The following is a 22,105-nucleotide window of genomic DNA, read 5'->3' as shown; positions in this document are numbered from 1 at the left end:
ACAAAGCCAGAGAAACTACTGATGATTGCCATGAATGTTGCCCTCGATGATGTGTAGTTGGTGTCGATCAGTTGGTTATGGCTCATGAGGTTTTATCAGCATATCATTTTGTTTTGCATAGCGAGGAGGAGACATAGGATTAGTTACAGTGATGGTCCTTAACTTGTCCCCGAGTTTTATAGCTGTCTTTGAAGTTTTCTCTTGTCGTTTTACAGTTCTTAAACTCTTTTTGGTGTGGCGGTTTAGTCTTTGTCGTTAACTCCATCTATTTTTTGTTGAGCAAGACGTTTTAAATTTGAATCTTATTTTTTGTTGTGATCCCTTGAATCTCATTTAATGCTACGTAACATGGAAGTAAAACCCATTTTTAAGAATAAAGAAGTTAAAATTTTTGTTTTGTTAAACGTTTTGGATACAAAAAGTCCTACATACCCCTACATGTGAAATTTGTGAATTGGCGCTTTCTATATTGTTACTGCAGAGTATGGGCATGGAGAATGCTGAATGTTATTTCCGGCAATGGAGCAACTTAGGCATTATAATATATGGATTCACATCCAAAATGAACGGGTGAGATTTGGCAGAACATGTACAAGTACAACATTGTAAAATAAATAGGTGAGATTTAAAGAAATAGATCTTATACTTTCATCAATTTCTTCCGTCCCATTAATATCTCGGTGCACTTAAAATCACGAATATTGGACTCACATCTGAGACTGAAAGTTAGGATGCTTTATGTGAAATTAAATCAAGACTTCTGTTAAAATGCATGAAATAAACATGTTGGAATAATTGTAGGCTAGTCAATTTTCTTGTTCAAAGTTAGGCAAGTTAGGTTAGTCAAGCAAGTTAGGTAAGTTAGGCAAAATTAGACTTATGTTCTTTTTCTTCCCTATATATATGTTTCATCGTGTAATTGTTTCATCAAGCAATTCATCTTGTAATTGTTTCATCAAGCAAATATGTAAGGTTCATATTTTATCATGGTATCAGAGCACCGTTTCTGGTGACTCTGAATACCCCACCTATCTTCAATGCTTCCGCACCACAACCAACAACATCGTCATCATGAGTGATTCAGGAACCAACACAAAACCACTAGAGATGGCTACTGATCTCTCGAACCCGTTTTTATTACACCCCTCAGATAAACCTGGGAACATCTTGGTCTCCAAAACCCTTCAAGGAGACAACTACAACACATGGGTTTAATCCATGAGTATGGCCTTAACGGTCAAGAACAAACTTGGTTTTGTTGACGGGACGATCAACAAACCAAGTGAGGATAATTTTGAGGAGCTGCAGCAAGGGAATCTACTGCACAACGAGGTATCTCCTCTATCTATCTCCACCACTCGGATCAACCTGGTGCAATCCTCGTACCACAACCATTGGTGGAAGACAACTACAACACATGGGTTTAATCCATGAGTATGACCTTAACGGTCAAGAACAAACTTGGTTTTGTTGACGGGACGATCAACAAACCAAGTGAGGATAATTTTGAGGAGCTGCAGCAAGGGAATCTACTGCACAACGAGGTATCTCCTCTATTAAATGCTCATATTGTGATAAAAAAGTATCATACCGGAGATCGGTATTTCTATCTCAATGGTTTTCCACCGGGGCACAAATACCATGGCTAAAAGACGATTCTTCCTGCGGCTAATCAAACAAAGACTGGCAGTGAAGTCGCCACAGTCACGGATCAGCACCGTCATGAAACCAACGGTGACAGCCCCAAGTTCACTCCTGAAGAGTACAACCAAATCATGGCCATGCTCAAGGAAAAACAACTTGGATGGTAATCCTCACCATTTTGCAAACGCCACAGGACAACGATTGGCCTGGGCAAGCGATATAATGGGCTCTATTACTTGTCGTCAACACAAAATCCTCATTTAGCCACCTCTACGCCGAGAAAGTATTTTAATGGTAATGGTGCAAACAGGTTACATACGGACCTCGAATCAACCTGCAGAATTGTTCACCAAACCACTAAGCTCGGCACAATTTGAGGTCTTAATTAGCAAGTTGGGTGTCATCGACATTCACACTCCAACTTGAGGGGGAGTGTTAAAATGCATGAAATAAACATGTTGGAATAATTGTAGGCTAGTCAATTTTCTTGTTCAAAGTTAGGCAAGTTAGGTTAGTCAAGCAAGTTAGGTAAGTTAGGCAAAATTAGACTTATGTTCTTTTTCTTCCCTATATATATGTTTCATCGTGTAATTGTTTCATCAAGCAATTCATCTTGTAATTGTTTCATCAAGCAAATATGTAAGGTTCATATTTTATCAACTTCCATCCTTGTCTTGTTTAAATTTACTTTCAGAATGCAATGTTATTATAATTAGACGTTGCTGTCGTATGTTTAACAATGCCATTGCATTACATTATCAGGGGAAGAAGATGACCCGAAGACTTTTGAGAAATAATGCTCATGTTACAATTTGGGATGACCGTTTCGGCCGAAACATACAATAATGCCATCAAGTTCCCCTCTTTCCAGAGAGACAACGCCCTGGCCGAGATGTACGCGAAGTAGTTTCTGCAAATGATTGACAACGGAATGCAGCCAGATTCCGCTACATAAACCTTTCTGATGGAGGCCATTTCTTGCCAGGCGGACAGTTAAGGCGAAGACAGTGGAGGAGGCCCGAGAGTTTCTGAAACAGATTCAGCCTTCAGGATAAGGGGATTGTGCTTAACAATGGTGATTATTTTGGGTTCCACAACCGCCTCGAAGAAGCAGTCGATATGCTATGATTGTATGACGATGCCACCAAAACCACCGAGGAGGAGACGAAACAAATCTTCCTCAGCCGGCGCGCTGATAGAAGTTGAGTCATGGAACTGGAAATGAATATGTTCAATGGATTGGTAGAGGATGGCTTAATGGATGAGGCCTTGAAGCTCTTTGACCCGATCTTTGAAACGGGCATATAGCCGTTGGAACTACGATCGGGTCAAAGAGCAAGTGTAGTTTTATTACTAATCCTTCCTCTTTTCTTTCGTTACTGATTGCCAGCCTTCTTGATTTTGAAGAATGTCATATATGGATCTGCTATTCCTGCTATTCCTGCTATTCCTGTTAGTTTGTAATATTACATTGTACCATGTGTTCTAGTTTTGTGCAACTCAAGTTTGGGCTTTGCTCACACATTTGTTTTCACTTGTGAATGATCTTAACTAGTTAAATATCAATTGTTCACTCGTTAAAAAAAAAAGTGCACACAAAATTTCCACCTTTAGTTTGCTTCATTCTTTATAATATCTTTACCTTCTGATATCAAATTTTATAATTTTATTTCCAACTTTCGGATGGATCCGGCCGTACTAATTGCTCAAGGTTAATTATGAAATTATTTTAAAATTGTTAGATGACTAAACAATTTTTAAATTTGGTCAATAGACGATTTTGATTATAAATTCACATTGTTAAATAAGAACGAGTAGGTAGCATTTCTAATATAAGTATTCAGGGTTTAGTAGTTGCAAATTAAACTTTTTGCTAACCAAGTATGGAAATTAGTTATGCTCTTTTATATTTTGTACCAAAACTAAACTGATCTGAATCGAAAGTTTCAATATAAGTAATAAGGGTTTAGTGGTTGCAAATTAAACTTTCTGCTAACCGAGTTTGAAAGTAATTTGTGCTTTTTTTATGTTTTATACCAAACTAAACCGATCCGAACCGAAAGTCTCAATATAAGTATTGAGAGTTTACTAGTTGCAAATTAAACTTTCTGCTAACCGAGTTTGAAAATTATTTATGCTTTTTTATATTTTATACCAAACGAAACCTATCTAAACCGAAAGTCTCAATATAAGATTGGGTTAAATAACGTTGACACATATGTAAACCGAATGGAACTTAATATCGTATTTAATACAAATTAACGATTTCACTACACATGATACCCTCTTATTGGAATTCAGAATATTGCTAGTTTGATATTATACCAACATATTTAACCCAAATGGGAATTACACTTCTACAATAGGTCGAAAAATTTGAATGTAATACCAATATATTGAACTCATGAGTGTGATATCAATATATATGAACATTCTTTAACTATATTGGGAATATAGTTTAAGAATGTTCATTTTTATTAAGATTTCAAGTTCGACTCTTCCAACCGAGTTGTTTGGACCTCCTCTTTTCACAACATTGGACTGCTCTTAACATATACATTGGGCTTATTTTTTAGGTCCAAATTACATCAAGCCAAATGTTGCCTAGTACTCAAATGGCAAAGGAAATGAGAGTCCATGTCTCTTACCATGTGGCACAATCTCCATCTTAACCTGCACAGTAAATAGCAAAGGACCCAAGAATGCTTCTTGTATTTGCTATTCTCTTCTTCTTCACTGTCAGTCCCCTTTCTGCAATTAGATAGGTCATAGATCCAGCCGACTTTTGCATTTATTTCATCTTTGGAGCCTCACCAACTCAACGCCTCTCCATCCCTCGCTATATTATAAATCCCCATCCCAAAATTCACCAAAAACACATACAATAATTTCTCCCAATAATTTTCTCCTCACAGCCATCCAAAAAAAAAAACCCAAAAAAAAAGAAAAAAAGAAAGAAAATGCAGTCCATGTTTAACCTCCATGGCAGCTTTGGCCTTCCTCTCTGTGTTTCAGGGATAACCCATCACCATCTCACCTTTTCTAAGGAGTATGAACTTCTTTTCTCTCTCTAAAGCTCTCTCTATCCATTTTTCAGAATATATTATTGGGTTTTGATTCTTTTTTGTGGGTGGTTTTTGTTTTAGGATGGTAGATCATGATCGCAGGAGGGAAGCCATGAGAAGGAAGAGATCGCAAGCCAGGGCAGCTCTGCATGCAAATCAAGAAGTGGGTTTTGAAATTAGAAGTGAAAGAGTTGCAGAAGAAGAGATCAAGTTTGATGATGGTGGAGATCTAGCTACTGCACTACATGATCTGTGTTGCAGTTATTTGGCTTGTACTGCAAAAGCTGCATAAGCTTTTTAGCTTAGCTTAAGTTAGCTTATTAAATTTAATCTTAATTAATATTATGTGTTTTATGAAACTACTTAATTTGGATTATGAATTAATGTTAAATGATATATGAAGGATTTGATGATTTTTTATTTTTATTTTTTAACATATATTTGGATTTTTTATATTATTTTTATTTCGGGTCAGATTTTGGAGTTTATGCTTGATCAGGGTTTTTTTGGCGTTTTTTGCTTTATGAAGTTTTGGGTTATTTGCCTTTGATTTGTCGTTCTTCTTGTTTGCTGGTTGCTTTTGGAACACTGTTGTTGTACCATTGTTCAAACAAAGAACGATCATCTTGACCATTAAACAAAGCAAAGAACACTCATCACATGAGCATGAGCAATGTATCCATCCATTCATTCATCCATCCATGTTTTGAATTTGATCCAACTTCAAATTCTTACGTTGACCATAAAAAGAAAAGTTTATAACGAGGTGATTTTTACACCTTTTTTGGACTTTTCGTATGCTTCTTTCTATTCTGGTTTTTATTCAAATATTCTATGAGATTTAAAATTAATAGAAGTGATCTCTGAGTTTGTTTATTATCAATTATTTTGATTATTTCGTGAAAAATCTCTAATAATTAAGAACTAAGATGACAAAAATACCCAAAAATTTAACGAACAATGGGCCGAATGATATGACAAAATTAAGGGTATTTTTGTTATTTTCTCCTTATTTAACGAAAATTTGTCATAAAATGTCCAAAGTAATCAACGGTGGAAAGACACAGGCTTCAGTTATATCAATTTTAAATCACATGGACCAAAGCGAAGAGTTATGCCAATTTAAGAAATCATTTTGGCTATAAAACCTTTTATTTTTGTCGTCGGATTGAATAAATCAAATAGAACAACATACAAGATTGAGCAAGGGTGAGTAAAAAACTAAAAACAGTGTTTGTTTATCATTTCTCAAGCTAGTAAAAGTGAATCTAATCTGCATCCGAAATCATGTATTTGATTTAATTACTCCTTCTTTATGCAAGAACTAAAAGTAAAATCTCGATCATTTGTCTGCAAATCATTGAAAACTTAGAGAGGAAGATTATATGACAATGGATGTCCCTCATACTTCCTTAGAGTCCCCTTCTCTCAAGGCATCAGCTTTTCAACCATTTGTTAGTTTGTCTGCAAATCATTGAAAAACTCAGACAGGAGATTATAGGACAATGGATGTCCCACATACTTCCTTAGAGTCCGTTTCTCTCAAGGCATCAGATTTTCAACCAATTGTAAATTTTAGTTCTCTTATCCTTTTCTATGGGTAGAACTATATTTCCTCTTTTCCTTTTGTTTTCGATTTTCATTCATGTGAGGTTTAAAGCTTGGCTAAGCAAAAGGAGGATGACGGGAGTCCAACTCTTGACGTGAGCATAGAAACCACAAATGCTCTGGTACTAGTTACAATTATTAGCATGGATTCGATTATTTTTTAAGACGAGAATCAATGGATTAAAATATACGAAATCTAGTAATCCAAGTGCTATATCCAAGAATTATATTGATATATATATATATATAGAACCGATCAAAGGTCCTTTTGAAATTAGTTATGAAGCCGATACGAACAAGTTTCACGGTTAAAAGATTCAAGCTCATATGATTATGGATTGAGAATGGATTGCATAAAATCAAATTTCTTGTTATATGATAGCTTAGGGGTGGAGTTGGAGTACGCTTGAGGGCTGGTTTGGTATTGATGTGCTTTGAAAAAAAACTGCTTCTGTTGTGCTGTGAGAATAAGCAGCTGTGAAATAAAGCAGCAGAGTGTTTGGTAAACTTTTTTGTAAAAGTGCTTTTGAAAAGAAAAAAAAGCAGTATTATAGTGTTTGGTATACTTTTATGTAAAACAGATGTGAAAAAAAAACCAGTTTTTCAAAGCTGGGTTTTGCAACTTCTTGTTTTTGGCTTTTTTTCACCAAAAATTGTGAAAAAAAGCTGAAGCTGAATGTTTACCAAACACAAAAACAGCTCCCAGCTTTTTTTGATACCAGTTTTTTTCAGAATCACCTCAGTACCAAACCAGGCCTGAATTCAAGCTCCTAAAGCATTAATTTCATGTGTCCTAGAAGAAAAGCAAAGGGTTGGTCCAAATAATAAATTGATTACAAAATAGTTGCATTATTTTTAGTGGTTGCCTATTTTGGTCCTTTTATTGAAGTTAGGCTTTTAACTTTCAAAAAATATGTTAAAAGAGAGGATAATTGTGGTGTTAGCTATAAAAGTTGATAGATTTAATCATGAACACAATTCAATTTAGTTGATTTTTTGTTCGAACAGATCACAGTGTCAGATGTGTTAGCAAGAACATTTTCTACACGGATAAAAATCAAGTTAATACCGCGTTTCGTAAACTAGTATATCAGTGAAATGACTCGTCAAATGGAGACATGTGTAAAAAACAATATGTAAATCATATAATTCAGTCTTGTCCCTTGCAACCAATTGTTTTTTAAAGTGAAAAATTAGTTTAATTTGTTCAGTTAGTTTTTTTGTTACTAAAAGTTTAGGGTGAGGGGACACTGGGTCTTAGCAATTTTTTGATTTTTACAAATCGCTCAATAGGATAGATTTTCGGTTGAACTCGAACTTAGATATTGGTCTAGCGAAAAGAATGATCCTTATCAATTCAATCAACTCTCGTTGACGGGTTTAGATAGTTTAGTGTTGAATAAAGAAATAGTTCCAAACTAAATCGACCTATTTGAATTTGGTGGATATGTCTGTTTTGCAACATAAATGCTTACTCCACGACAAAAAGGGTCAATGAGTTGGGTGGCAGCGTATTTACGTTAGACTGGAAAAACAGGTGATTTACTGAAAGGTCGTTCTAAAATACTTGCGTGCTATTCTATCAAATTTTATAGCGACTTTCCAAAATTTAAGAAACAACTTTGGACAGAATAAAATTGAAGGACCAAGAGTTTTTTCTTTTCCTTTTTTTTTTTTGTTTTTGTTTTTGGGGGTGGGGTGGGGTTGAGCAACTTGATGATTAGTTTCTTGGGGGTGTTGGGACTTGGGACAATCAACATGTGGAAGACATGAAGTAATGGTACTTGAATTTATACCTGTACGAGTTACGGTTTAATCTTTTAACTCGTATTTTAGTTTGTGTGGTCCTCCAGCTGGACCACTTCCGCCCCCACCATTAGTCCTACCGTCAACTTTTTCACTTCCTTCGTCTATTTTAAAAAGTTTTTTAGATAAAATAGTATTATGAGATTATTTATCAAATTGAGGTTATTTTTGTTATTTTTGTCCTTAGTTAATAGAAAATTTTTACAAAAAGATCAAAATGATTGATGATGGATAAACTCAAGGACCACTTCTATCGATTTCAAATCTCAGGGACCGAAGTGAGGAACTATGCAAATCTCAATGATCATTTTGGCCCAAACAACGGAAATGCAAAAGAGAAGAGCAAAGATTCCCGACCCAGAGTATGTTATTGACTCAACCACAAATCTATTGAATGCATGTAGCTTGCTTACTCTCAGCCACTAGTTAGAAGAAGGAAATCCCTTGACTTCACTTATGCCCTTATGGGCCTTATGCAGTACAGAAAGCAAGTGAGGCAGCCTAAGATTCCATTTGAAGTAAGGTGACAGGATTCGATGTTGCATTTTTCATGCATTATTGGTAACCAACTCCATATCCAGTTTTTAAGTTGAGCTAACGAGTGTATTGGGTTCATAAGAAAAATATCAGATTGAAATCTCAAATCCATATCATGTTAATTTACGTTTGATTGAAATCCTAAAAAATATCATAATATAGATTTGATATAACGACAACATAAGTGTTATAACAATTACAAACTTGATATAGCAGTTGAAACTAAAAGAAAAGAATGTCGAAAACTGACAGTATGAAGAGATTGGCTTGCAGATATATACTATTCAAGTTCATGTTCATAGACGAGCCATTACTTTGTGAGATTTGTCTCCTTTTGTAAGGATTAATGCGTAAACAAAAAAATTTAGAAAAAAAAAAAAACCTTCCTTAATCCTATCCGCGTTGTTGCAGTGTCTGTTTCTCTCCTCTTCTCACATAATTAAATGTGAACAGAGACACATATACCATGGAGGATAAGGAAGTGTTTTCTGTACTCGCATGCATGATTGTGGACCAAAATTGCCGCCAATTAAGTGTGAGGATGACGGATATAGTTTGGGATGGTTTTTCCTTACCATAGTATTAATTTAAAAAACCGGGATCACCTCCGGATCCCCTTTACTGAGCAAACTGAGCAAAACATCCTATCCTTCCATTTTTTATCTTGTGGCCAGAAATAAATTTAAATAGTGAAAAATTATCATGCAAAAGGATGAAAATGGAAGGTTGTGATGTTTTACTCAGTTTGCTCAAGAGGGGATCCGGAGGTGATCCCAATCCTAATTTAAAACGGTGGTTCTTAGATCGCAATCATCTGATGGTGACTATTAGTAAGAAAATAGGTACTTCTATCCTTTCGAAATTGTTTGACACGACTTTTCATTTCTTCCTTCAACAACGGATTTATCCATTACAATTTAATATGCGGTAGGGATACCCAAATGCCAATTAGTCCTGTCAAATTTTTTTTTATATTTTCTAGACCTGAAACCTAATAGAAATGTTCCTTGATCCCTGAGGTCTCGTTTGACACGTCGTATAAGACTATCGTATAATACTAATAATATGAAACACATGTTTGATAAGTCCCGTATTAAATAAACACTAAATTATTTAATCTGATCCCGCCAATTTAATACCCCTCCCACCCGCTTAACTATCCCTTCTAAAACCTTGGTATTATTAGTCGAACTCATGCCAAAGAAAAATCACGCTCTCCTTTGGTATTATTAGTCGGACTCATGCCAAAGAAAAATCACGCTCTCCTTTTCTCCAACCTATCCTGCCATGGGCGTCGGTGCATCACGACCTCCGATCACCCCGAAGTAGATACAAACAGAGATCCAAAGGTAGCAGATCGGTCAATCCACACCAAGCATATACGAATAGAGAACCAAAGATAGTTGATAGGAACCAAGTGGGCATCGCGACCTCTGCTTCTGGGTATCGTTACCTTCGTTGACATCTACGGTGACAGTTCGAATATCTGGGTTTGTGGCTTAATTGCTAATTGATTTTGTTGATGTGAGAGGATTAAATTCAAATCGAATCCCCCTATAAGAGAATGAGTTGCATGAATAAGTTCGATCCAATAATATATAGTTGTGTTTTGACCAAGCCATCACTACAGCGATAAACCCATTCTATGTAAATTGCTCTTAAAAAATGAACAAAAACATTCTATAACATTTCCACATAAAAACATCGTAGACCGACCACATCCACCGCAGCCAGAGCTTGCCGGAGATTTTGAAGTTCGGGAGTCAGAGATCATATAATTACACAAGCTGATTCAAATTCATATAAAAAAAGGCACAAAAAAAAAAACAAAAAAACAACTGGAAGAAGCGAACATGCGAAGTAATTAAAAGATATTTAATAGAAACTATGTTTTTATAGCGAGAGTAGCAAGAACCAAGTCGCAAAAGCTTTTAGCCGCTCCGGGTAGAACCCAGAGCACCTTGACTCTCAACAGAGGACATAAAAGGAAAACACAGCAGCGCCACCGCCGGTCAAGCACCCAGTCCTGCGAATGAATACCTAACGACGACACCGACACCAAATTACGCAACCAGCAATCCATAGAAATACTAATAGAGAAGTTTTTACGGCTAATATTATTATTAAGATGATAGAAGATTTCGCCTACGGAAATCTGTTGAACCAGTGCGGTTCACTTCTTCTTAGCTGCGGCCTTGGTGATCTTAGCTCCAGTTGGATCCTTCTTCTCAACGCTCTTGATGACACCAACTGCAACAGTCTGGCGCATGTCCCTCACAGCAAAACGTCCGAGCGGTGGATACTCAGAGAAGGTCTCAACAACCATGGGTTTGGTGGGAATCATCTTCACAAATCCAGCATCACCATTCTTCAAAAACTTGGGCTCCTTCTCAAGCTCCTTGCCAGATCGCCTGTCGATCTTTGTAACGAGCTCAGCAAACTTGACAGCAATGTGGGAGGTGTGACAGTCGAGAACTGGAGCATATCCCTGTCCAATCTGGCCGGGGTGGTTCATAATGATGACCTGAGCGGTAAAGTTGGCAGCCTCCTTTGCGGGATCATCCTTGGAGTTGGAAGCAACATACCCACGCTTGAGATCCTTGACAGCAACATTCTTAACGTTGAATCCAACATTATCACCTGGAAGGGCCTCCTGCATAGCTTCATGGTGCATCTCAACAGACTTGACCTCAGTAGTCAGACCAGTTGGGCCAAAAGTCACCACCATACCAGGCTTAATGACACCAGTCTCAACACGTCCAACGGGGACGGTACCGATACCACCAATCTTGTACACATCCTGAAGTGGAAGCCGGAGGGGCTTGTCTGAGGGCCTCTTGGGCTCGTGGATCTGGTCAAGAGCCTCGAGAAGGGTGGGACCCTTGTACCAGTCAAGGTTGGTGGACCTCTCAATCATGTTGTCACCCTCGAACCCAGAAATGGGGACAAAGGGAATCTTGTCTGGGTTGTAGCCAACCTTCTTGAGATAGGACGAAACTTCCTTCACAATTTCATCATACCTTGCCCTTGAGTACTTGGGAGTGGTGGCATCCATCTGTACACAATAATCGCCATTGTGAGTCATGAGTTAAAACTGCCTGTGAAATCACAGCATTAATAGCCGACACCCAATACGCATTAAAATATCATCGCCATACAAAATTCAATACATAACTGCAATAAAAAAAAACATCGAAAACCAATACCATTTAAGATTTGAAACACATTTGACACAAGATATATAAGGCTCACCTTGTTGCAGCAGCAAATCATTTGCCTGACACCAAGAGTGAAAGCAAGCAAAGCATGCTCACGGGTCTGACCATCCTTGGAAATACCGGCTTCAAAACCTCCAGTGGTAGAGTCAATGATGAGAATGGCACAGTCAGCCTGTGAGGTTCCAGTAATCATGTTCTTGATAAAGTCACGATGTCCAGGAGCATCAATGACAGTGCAGTAGTACTTGGTGGTCTCGAACTTCCACAGGGCAATGTCAATGGTAATACCACGTTCACGCTCAGCCTTAAGCTTGTCCAACACCCAGGCATACTTGAATGACCTCTTGTTCATCTCAGCAGCCTCCTTCTCGAACCTCTCAATAACACGCTTGTCAATACCACCAAGCTTGTAGATCAAGTGACCAGTGGTGGTCGACTTCCCAGAGTCGACATGGCCAATGACCACAATGTTGATGTGGAACTTCTCTTTACCCATGATGGATAATCAGCAAGAGAACTGAAAATTCAAACAGATAACCGAAAGTCAATCAGTCACTTAGCTTTGATGAATTACAACATCATCAGATTATGATCACTCTCGTCGCCAAACAACAACATATTGCATGAAAGATACAACTAAATCGATGCAAAGATTATCAAAATACAGAGTCCTTCAGATGTTCCTAGCGATCATATCTGCATATCTTTACAGGTCTGAAAAATCAACACTGCTGACAACAGATAAACAATTTCTTCTGCAATTTAACAAAATACGAAGAGGAAAAATAAAGTTTCAGAAATTCCACAAATTAACCAAGATTATTAACAAATAAATTAATAAACAAAAAAACAATATTAAAACAAAATCAAGATTATTAAAATCTTAAAGTAACACATGCGTGATTGTATCCAATCAGCAAATAAACAAACATTAAACCATATATTTTCTTTTTTATTAACGTAAAAAAATAAAAATAAATAATACTTTCCTGTAACTATCCGAACAGACGAAACAGACCCAGAATCCAAAACCCAAATCAAATGAAAATAAATAAATAAATTCCTCTAACAGTGTCAGATATAAAACCCACATGCAATTCACACAGAAATCAAGATCTGATCACAAATATCAAACAAAAACTACAACCCAGTTCATCAATTCATCAGTGAACGAACAAAAAAAAAAAAAACCCATAAAAATTTCAAAATTTTTCAAAAACTTGCAGGAAATTAACATCTAAAAGGAATCAAAATTAAATCGAACAAATAGAATCGCACAGAATTTAATTAAATATATTAAAATCTGCGACAAAGAGACAAAGATCTGAGCAAACCTGGAAGAAACAGACAAGAGCGACAGGAAGATTCAGGAGCTTTCTCCCGACGACTTTCAGAGTGTGAAGAGCGAGAACAGCAGAGGATAGAAAATGTGAGAGCCTCGTGAATTTTAAATAGGGGGAAATGGGGCTTCTGTAGGGCTAGGGTTTTACTCTCCGCCTTTGGATGAGTGAGGATTTGATCTGACGGTTGTGAGTGTTTGCTTGAACTTACATAATGTGCTGCCCTGGCATGTTCAAAAAAATTTCGGTAATTCACGCCTTTTCCGCAAACGACATCCTTCAATATTAATATTTTAATAAATAAATTGCCTTTTTCCGCTGACGGCATCCTGCAATATAAGTATTTTAATAAATAATTACAGATGATCATAACCTCCCTGAATACAATTATGATTATCCACGAGTCAGCGATCCAATAGTAAGGACTGCGAGGCTTCCTTCAATCACTTAAAAAAATCGTGTGGGGTCTCAAGTTCGAAATGCGTTATTGGCATGGAAGTTAAATTTGTGTACAAGAAGAAGCTGAAATGCTTTTTTGAATTAGGTCTGCAAAAAGAATGAATAATTGTAAGTATTTGAGGTTTATGCTATATACTTTTGGGATAACATTTTAGTGCGATTGTAATACCGTTATATATTTTTAGTTATAATAATTTTCTGTTTATATAGGACTGTCATTATTGTATTACATAAGAAATGATTTAATAAAGAAGAAAACAAATAAAAAGAAGTACTTATCTTTTTACTTCTCGTGAGAAACTAGACTTATGTACAAGGAAAGTTGAAATGTTTTTGTGAGTCTTTCTGACCCTCAAAAGAAATAGATAATCGTAACGATTTGAGGTTTAAGTGATACACTTTTGGGATAACATTTTAGTGTGATTGTAATACCATTATATATTTTTAGTTAAAATAAATTTCTTTTTATATAGGACTGTCATTATTGTATTACATAAGAAATGATTTGATAAAGAAGAAAACAAATAAAAAAAGGACTCATCTTTTTACTTCTCACACGCTCTTCTTAATTTATGTCATTTGATATTTTTAATTCAGTCAATCCGATGATCACAAATTAAGAGGGTGTGCACAAAGTAAAAAGAGTTGTGTGGATAGTACACCCAAATACAATTGTATGACGTTGTAGCGAGTTTATGGACTGGGCCAGAAGTATTGGGTCCTTACTTCCCAAAATGTTATTGGGCTTGCAACAAAAATTTAGATCCATCGCGAATGTGGAATTAGATAGATGCATGTATAGCTCACCTTATAAGGAGTTTGAGATACAAAAAAGAAAGTGACATTTACACGCCAATTTTTATTTTTTACACGCTTATTAATTTTTTGTTAGTGACACAAAAATGGGCTAAAATCCCCACCCCCACCCACCAAAAAGATCATGGGGGCAAATTGTTAGTGACACAAAACTTTCAAGGTCAATCTCCCGATTGTGCAAATTAAAATGTCCAGCAACGGAGATTCAGATCCTTTACAGATTTGTGTCTTCGGATCTTGCGGTCATTTTGGCCGTTGGATTCAAATCATGCAGTCAAGAATTAATTTAATTGATTTACTTATTTCTCGGACAAAAAGGTTCTAGTACATACATCTTTATTCCGATGAGTTTTTTCTCCCAAATCTCACAACACCGTTCAGTCAACTACCTGAGTTTGTGTATGTGGTTCAATTTCCTTCAATTTTGAGTTGCAAATTCTCATCTATTCTCCCTCCTTTCCTTCTGTACTGGTTCCCCTATCGATTCCGACTTACAACAAGTACTAAAATAGGGTTTGGCTTTGGCTTTGGCTGCTAATTAAAAGAGAAAATTTTAATTGTGACGGGAACATAAGTGGTATACTACGTGTTTTAATAGAAGTGGTGGGAAATTTCATTTTTTAAGTCATTAACTGTTTAGCACATATATCCCACCATTTGTACAATGACACGTAATGTACCATCCCGTGTACTGGTCACATTGAAAAAGAAAAAACAAGTATTAAAGTTCAATTGGCTTTTGGAGAAGAGACAACTTTGACAGATGTAAAAGAACTACAGTTATCCTAGCCGTGCGATCTACTTCAACGGCTAGGATTAATGTGTTCGGAGGCTCCGGATAGAAGGGAATCCAGAGGATCTGAGTCCTTAGAACGGTGAGTTTTATTCTAACCAGTGCAGAAGGTCACAGTTCGAGCTTTTTCCCATCCAGGTAATCTTCTTCCCAACTTCTTTTCATTTCCTTAAGACCTGTTTGGTTGCCGAGTAATCTGTATTTTGTTTCTCTTTCTTCTGCAAACTGTTGCGTTCAATGCTTCTGTGTTGGCTAGGTATTCAAGCATTTTTCATTATTTTTTATTTTAATTTTTTAAAGCTAAGCGTTTGTTATTTCGTATCGGTTTCGGTACCCCCGTGTGGTGTTTCTGTCAGTTTTCAGAGTAATGCTGGAGAATTTTGTAATATGTGGATTTTGGATTCTGGGTTAGCTTTATTTTGTATAATCATATAGAAAGGTCTAATTTAAATCAGGTTTTGTAATCATTTCATGTTTTTTTTTTTTTTTTTTTTCAAAAAATTTATGTTTGATGATGAAGGGCCATGATTTTTTTTTTTCGTTTTATATGTTTTCTATCTTTAAAAGTAATTGTCTGATTGAGCTTTGATGATTTGTTTTCTTGTGATTTCAGTTTTCAGGCTAGAAGTTCATAATGCGTAAGGGGGCACAACCAAATTAAGAAGTGCAGTATTACGAAGCTTGGTGCTTCGATCTTACGGTAAATCATTCAGTAATATGATTTCTGTTCGTAGATATTGCTTTAGAAAGGATGTTCTTTCATATAGTTTGAATTCCATCACTAGCACATTGAGGCCTATACACTATTTGATTCAAACCCAAATTGACCCAGTTCCCAAAATCGCTTCAAATGGATATTTTGGTATATATGAGCGGTTTTTGCTGTATAATTTTTACTCGACCAAGCCCCCATCACGATCGTTTAGAAGGAGAGAACGTAAAAGATCGGAATCCAATAGATCAACTCTTGATGAAGTCCAGTTTCAAAGGGCCTTATCCCAGTTGTTGCCTAGATTTACACCTGAAGAACTTTGCAATGTTATAACTCAGCAAGACAATCCTTTTGTGTGTTTAGAGTTGTTCAATTGGGCATCACAACAGCCACGGTTCAGACATGATGTTTCTACTTATCACATTACGATAAAGAAACTTGGCATAGCTAAAATGTATCAAGAAATGGATGATGTTGTCAACCAAGTGCTTGCTATTTCTTACATTGGTTCTGAGGCGCTTTACAATTCCATTATCTATTTTTTCACGGAAGCTCGGAAGTTGACTAGAGCTGTCAATATATTTAAACACATGAGGAATAGCAGAAACATGGAGTGTAGGCCTTCAATCAGGACGTACAATATTCTTTTTACAGCCTTTTTGAGTAGGGGATCTAATTCTTACATAAATCACATGTATATGGAGACAAGCAGGTGTCTGTTTCGGCAAATGGTGGATGATGGGATTGAGCCTGATATTTACTCTTTGAATTCTATGATTAAGGGGTACGTACTATCCCTTCATCTCAATGATGCACTTAGAATATTCCATCAGATGGGTGTGGTCTATAAATGCACACCAAACTCATTTTCCTACGATTATCTCATCCATGGGTTATGTTGTCAAGGCCGAACAAATAATGCTAAGCAGCTGTGCAATGAAATGAAGAGCAAAGGGTTTATGCCGAGTAGTAAATCGTACAACTCACTTGTGAATGCTTTGGCTCTTCATGGAGAGGTTGAGGAAGCACTGAAGTATCTGTGGGAGATGATTGAGAATCGAAGATCAGCTGAATTCATTACTTATAAGACAATACTTGATGAAATCTGCAGACAAGGAAGGGTTGGCGAGGCTATGAAGTTGTTGAAGGAATTCGAAGAGAAAGACCTTCTGAATGGGCATGCCTACAGGAAGCTTCTATATGTGCTTGAAGATGACTATGGAGATCCAAATGCTGATGCTCAATTCAGGTAGTGTCATTGATCACCTGCAAGCACATTTCCCGTTTACTTTGATATTATCTAGAACAAATTTACCGGACTTCCAGTATTTTAGTCTGGGCTGTCTAAATTAGAGCCAGCCTATAAGTGATGGCAGTTGGTGTGGTTAAATTCTTCTGCGTTGGTTGTTGATGCGTGCATCGGCCAAAGTGGATATGAAGACACAATTCGACTAATTTTTAAATCTTTTGTATATATCTGTTTTCCGCATATTCATTTCATTGTGATTAGAAGTTATAACTGTCAGTATCAGTCACTTGTAGCCAAGTTGAATATATAATACACAATCTTTGTAACAAATTTTTGGATGAAGCTTTTTTTATATCAATTAAGTGTACCTGTTGGAACTGGTTGAGTCTCTACCTTTTTAACTGAGAAGTATTCTTAATTTCTTATCTTGAAGGAAAGCTATTAGTTAGCATCTTTCGATGTGAATAGAATCTGATCCAGTGTTTCCTTTTGTTGTTGCAGATAAACACGTTTTACAAGTTACCCATCTTATTGTTGAAGTTAAGCCGGTGTATCAATACATTGTGTTTGATGATCACACAAAATGTTGCCATTTGGTCGAAAATCGTTTCAGGAAACAATAACATTTTAGCCCACCTCAAACAGTGCTGTTAAGAAATCAGCACAGCTCACTCTCCGAGAACTTTCTGCTGAGCATGTATTCACCAGCATCTCTTCCCTTTGAACATGCTCCCATGGCATCGTGCTCGTCCAAGACAAAGCCCAGAGAACTAGAAGATTCTTTGCTCAATTGATACAAGAGCACCACCATGCCTCCCTCAGAATCCAGAGACTCACTGGTCAGTCCCCCCGACATTCGATCTATGATTTATTTCTTTATGTTGCCAGAATTCTCAACTGTTTGAATGAATTAATTACTAAATAAATAGTTAAGAATAATGCGAGTGATTGTGGCAGAGAAGGCGAAGAATGATGCCACTAAGAAGGGCTGTGAGTGTGGCAGAGCTTCTGGTGGAAGCAGTGAACGTGGGGTGAAAGAGTTGTTTGTAAATGAGAAACGGATCGATCTTGAAATTCGAGCATGGACTGCCACCATTTCCCAATTCGGCAAACGGACTGATCAATGGCTCTCAGTCATGTGCTCTATCAACACTGCCATTAAGGTTCATATAACTTCTAAGGAACAAAATAATAATTAGCTTTTGAGAAATGTGAACTATAGTCGCAACCAAAGCCACACGGGCATGCGTCATGCTCCTGTCCATGACATAGCTTTTTAACATTTTCTTTTTGGCAATAGCTGTGCCAAAAATTCTGAAGTTCTTGAGAGTTGAATGTGCTAATAGTTCCTACTCTTTTGTGGGTTTGTGTCGTAGGAAATCGGAGACTTTGAGAAATGGATGAAGATAGTGGAATTTGATTCACAAAGCATCAATGCAGCCATCCACAATATTCACCAAGCTTGATCTCGCAGGTCACAGGTCACAGAAAGTTGTCCAGATTTGCTTTACAGACATTGTGGATGAGCGCTTATGACTATTTTGTCGGCTGTCGTCTTGTTGAATCTCACATGTTCGTGATTCCTCTAGCTGTTAATCGGAGGCCCGGTAAATACACGTATCTCATGTGATTTTACTTGTTTAATTATGTAGTGACTGGATTAGCATACCGAAAAAGTTGTACTTCGAACTAGATGCATTCTAATTGAGGGAAAGAGATTTGAAGAGCCCACATGCGGAAAGAATTTTGTTCTGAGGGGAGGGGGCAGAAGTTGGGTAAATAATTGCGGATTTTTTCATTAATTCTTTTCCCATCTCTTGACCTTGATTAATTTTTTTGAAAATTTATATTTAGTATTTCGGAAATTACAGTCGACCCCACTTAGTGGATAAGGATTTGTTGTTATTTTGTTTTTCGGAAATTAGTTCTAGAATCCTTCTAGTGAATTATTTAAACAGACTCCTAAGTTACCTTTGATAGGACCTTTGATAGGGATTAGGGACCCTTAACCCTGCTGGATTCCTTGTTCAATACCAACATAGCAAACTACCCCTAATATTTAAGTTGCTGGAAAAGTCAGTTAATTATCTTTTGCAGTGAAAACCGTAATAATTTAGTTCTCTCTCTACAGGAGAATGAAACACCAGCTGAGGGAAAACCCTAACAACCTTCCGTCCGAGATCGTACGCGAGATTCTTTCATGGTTGCCGGTTAAGTCCTTATGCCGCTTTGAGTGCGTCTCAAAGCCATGGCGTTCTCCAATCGCAGACCCCAAATTCAGCACAATGCACTTCAACAAGGCAATCAAAGACAGACCGTTTCCTCTGCCAAAGACGAAGCGTCATAGTTACTGATGTGGCACATAATGGACTCACTCCATGCACCTCGACGAGTTTCTCGATCATAATGATACCGATGATCAGAATTTAGTATCAGCCATCGAGCACGAGTATGTTTGTAGCGAAGTGTCGGGTATTTTCGTTTCCTTGTTGTGTTCCTGCAACGACTTGTTATGCATGTTGTGTGACTCAAGGTTATATTTGGTTGACCCCTCCACCAAGGAAACCAAGAAATTGCCAGAATTATCGGAATTCAGTCAAGGTATATGGGGTTGGATTTGATCGTTCCACTTATGAACACAAGGTGGTTGTGGGAATCTACAATAAACACGATCGCTTAACCAACCCCTTCATCGATGATTTCGATGAAGGTGTTGTGTTTAGTGTTTATACGCTGGAAACCGATTCTTGGAGAAAGATTGAGGGACTGTTTCCGTACATTACTAGTCAACAAGGGATTATGCTGAATGGAGATCTCCATTGGTTTGGGGAAAGACTCGAAGATCAGTCGCAAGTGATTGTTTCCCTCACTCTAACGGGGGAGGAGAGGGTTCGAGAAATTCCACTCCCACTTGAATGCGATTCTGTTGAAAGTATTAAGAGGAAGATGAAATTGGGAGTCTTCAGACATTGGTTATGCATAACGCAGCATTCTTATCCTCGTGGTGGAACATATAACGAGTTTTGGGTCATGACGGAATATGGAGTGAGGGAGTCTTGGACTAAAATGAGGGTTTCCATCCCGTATTCGATGTTAAAACATTTTGGTTTCTGGACAGAGTCTCATGATTTGATGGTGTGCGGAGAACAGTTAATCAACATTCGTGGAATCGGCAAAGTTGGTCGTGTTTTTACGTGCTTGGAGAGCCTTGTTTCACTCAAACAACGTCAGAGAAGTAATTTGAAGATTGAAGTGTAAAGAAAGATCATTTGTTTTGCTTTTGTTTCCTTTTTCTTTTCATGGTTTTGGTTTTCTTTTGAATATGCTATAGTCAACATTGAACAAAGGGTTCTAATAGCTATTAATTTCCAAGTTTAGATTTATATATATATATATATATATTTTTAATTTTTTTCTTTTGCTGGTCTTTACTACTATTACACACTCAAGCACTGATCAGTTTGTGACGTTAACCATTTATTTGGATCCGCTCCACAATATATCTCAATGAACGTATGTTTTAGATCATTACTGAAAGATCATTACTTTATAAATTCATTCCAATTGAAAAGTGAAGGTAATTGGATTCGGTAGGTTTGACAAATTGGATGGTATTGGGGTCGGGTAGAGAAGTATAAGAAGAGGAAGACGTGATGAAAGAGGAGACAAAAGGAAGAGAGAAAAACCTAGACCGAAAAGGATTGGGACAAACCCTAGGACCTAGTTAGGCCGATACCATATAGAAATATTATTCTTTGATTGTTTGTGTATAATGTTTACAATATATAGAATATTACATAACCTTAAGCGGTTGGAATCTAAATTATAATTACAGCCAGTTGAACTATAGTATAAAAAAGCATATATTAAAAATAAGAATTCGGAGATGATTGTGATATTTTGACACGTAGATATATGGCTATGTTCTCCTAAACCCACGTAATTAAAATTATGGCCACCCATCGGTCAATCTTAGTTGGCGACTCACTTAATATGCTATTAGCTTTCATGCACGCGACTTACACGTTTAAAATGTATTTATATGCGTAAATTGACAAAAAGAAGGTCAAATATTTGAAGTAAATGAATAATCTTAGATTATGCTAGAAGAAACCTCTCATAAACCAATTAAAGCAGCTGAATCCACATAATAAAATCGGTTCCTATTGAATTTATATTAAGAATATAGAAAATAATATTTATTAAACAACTCATTGAATCACATTATTGCTAGCCCATTGTGAGGCTAAGCCCATCCCCTTTCCTTAGTGTAGATAATATCTTTTGTTACAAAAAAAAAAAAAAAAATCATTTAACAACTAATTTAATGACATTATTATCAGCGTGCGAAAGATTTTTTTTATAACCGGCATTACAAGCCTCTTAAGATGTTTTAGACGTGTTTAAATATAGAAAAATAATAATATTTGATGAAAAACTGATTGAATCATATTATTACTAGCCTATTGTGAGGTACTAATTATTAAAAAAAAATAAAAATCTACATAAAAATTAATTATTAAAAAAACACTGTTTAATTAATGAAAATACCCCTGCCACATTTGATGCATTATTTTAAGTTGCTTTTAAAGTTTTTTGTTTGAGGGGTATTTTTGTCCAATTATTTTTGGTGAAGCTTGTGCCACCAAAAAATATTGTTCATCGGGCCCTTGGGTTTATATATAAAGATGAAGGGATTCAAATTTGGAAGAGGATCCTCTCTTGAGCTCAGGATGTGGAACCTTCTAACCAGTCCATCTGGACCGTTCAAATTTAATCCAACGGCTCCAAACAGAGGACCCTCTAAAAGTTATAATAATTGCAACCGTTGAATTAAGTTTGAACGGCCCAGATAGGC

The 22,105-nt window shown here is 36.7% G+C and overlaps 4 protein-coding genes and 1 pseudogene across 7 annotated transcripts; 4 read left to right on the top strand and 1 right to left on the bottom strand.

Annotated features, from left to right (window-relative positions):
* The first annotated feature begins 2,354 nt into the window (after positions 1-2,354).
* Positions 2,355-5,147, top strand: LOC137743769 (uncharacterized). Its single transcript, XM_088679091.1, has 2 exons — positions 2,355-4,693; positions 4,791-5,147. Exons 1-2 carry the CDS (start codon positions 4,605-4,607, stop codon positions 4,999-5,001), a joined length of 300 nt encoding a protein of 99 aa, XP_088535217.1. The 5' UTR covers positions 2,355-4,604; the 3' UTR covers positions 5,002-5,147.
* A 5,374-nt stretch (positions 5,148-10,521) lies between these two features.
* Positions 10,522-13,444, bottom strand: LOC137742332 (elongation factor 1-alpha). The gene is made up of 3 exons (XM_068482173.2): positions 13,213-13,444; positions 11,913-12,395; positions 10,522-11,715 (listed from the first exon to the last, which is right to left on the bottom strand). The coding sequence occupies exons 2-3, from the start codon at positions 12,372-12,374 to the stop codon at positions 10,834-10,836; spliced, it is 1,344 nt and encodes a 447-aa protein (XP_068338274.1). The 5' UTR covers positions 12,375-12,395; positions 13,213-13,444; the 3' UTR covers positions 10,522-10,833.
* A 1,985-nt stretch (positions 13,445-15,429) lies between these two features.
* On the top strand, positions 15,430-17,886 carry LOC137741934 (pentatricopeptide repeat-containing protein At2g27800, mitochondrial-like). 3 transcript variants are annotated; one of them, XM_088680407.1, is made up of 5 exons: positions 15,430-15,542; positions 15,900-15,986; positions 16,711-16,782; positions 16,905-17,247; positions 17,749-17,886. In XM_088680407.1, exons 4-5 carry the CDS (start codon positions 16,940-16,942, stop codon positions 17,750-17,752), a joined length of 312 nt encoding a protein of 103 aa, XP_088536533.1. In that variant the 5' UTR covers positions 15,430-15,542; positions 15,900-15,986; positions 16,711-16,782; positions 16,905-16,939; the 3' UTR covers positions 17,753-17,886. The 3 variants fall into 3 exon arrangements, with proteins under 3 accessions (XP_088536533.1, XP_088536532.1, XP_068337733.2); XM_088680406.1 differs by having other exon boundaries at positions 15,900-17,247; XM_068481632.2 differs by lacking the exon at positions 17,749-17,886 and having other exon boundaries at positions 15,900-17,251.
* A 56-nt stretch (positions 17,887-17,942) lies between these two features.
* LOC137741938 (biogenesis of lysosome-related organelles complex 1 subunit 1-like) lies at positions 17,943-18,762 on the top strand (annotated as a pseudogene). The gene is made up of 3 exons (XR_015953646.1): positions 17,943-18,086; positions 18,193-18,410; positions 18,624-18,762. The product of XR_015953646.1 is annotated as a biogenesis of lysosome-related organelles complex 1 subunit 1-like (transcript).
* LOC148692864 (F-box/kelch-repeat protein At3g06240-like) lies at positions 18,732-20,659 on the top strand. The gene is made up of 3 exons (XM_088680245.1): positions 18,732-18,864; positions 19,379-19,598; positions 19,678-20,659. Exons 1-3 carry the CDS (start codon positions 18,770-18,772, stop codon positions 20,503-20,505), a joined length of 1,143 nt encoding a protein of 380 aa, XP_088536371.1. The 5' UTR covers positions 18,732-18,769; the 3' UTR covers positions 20,506-20,659.
* Positions 20,660-22,105: the final 1,446 nt, after the last annotated feature.

Source organism: Pyrus communis, chromosome 11 (assembly GCF_041283825.1).
Source record: "Pyrus communis isolate YQ-2024b chromosome 11, ASM4128382v1, whole genome shotgun sequence".
Taxonomy (NCBI): Eukaryota; Viridiplantae; Streptophyta; class Magnoliopsida; order Rosales; family Rosaceae; genus Pyrus; species Pyrus communis.
Note: the sequence above shows the minus strand (reverse complement) of the source record. Positions and strands in the feature narration are given on the sequence as shown.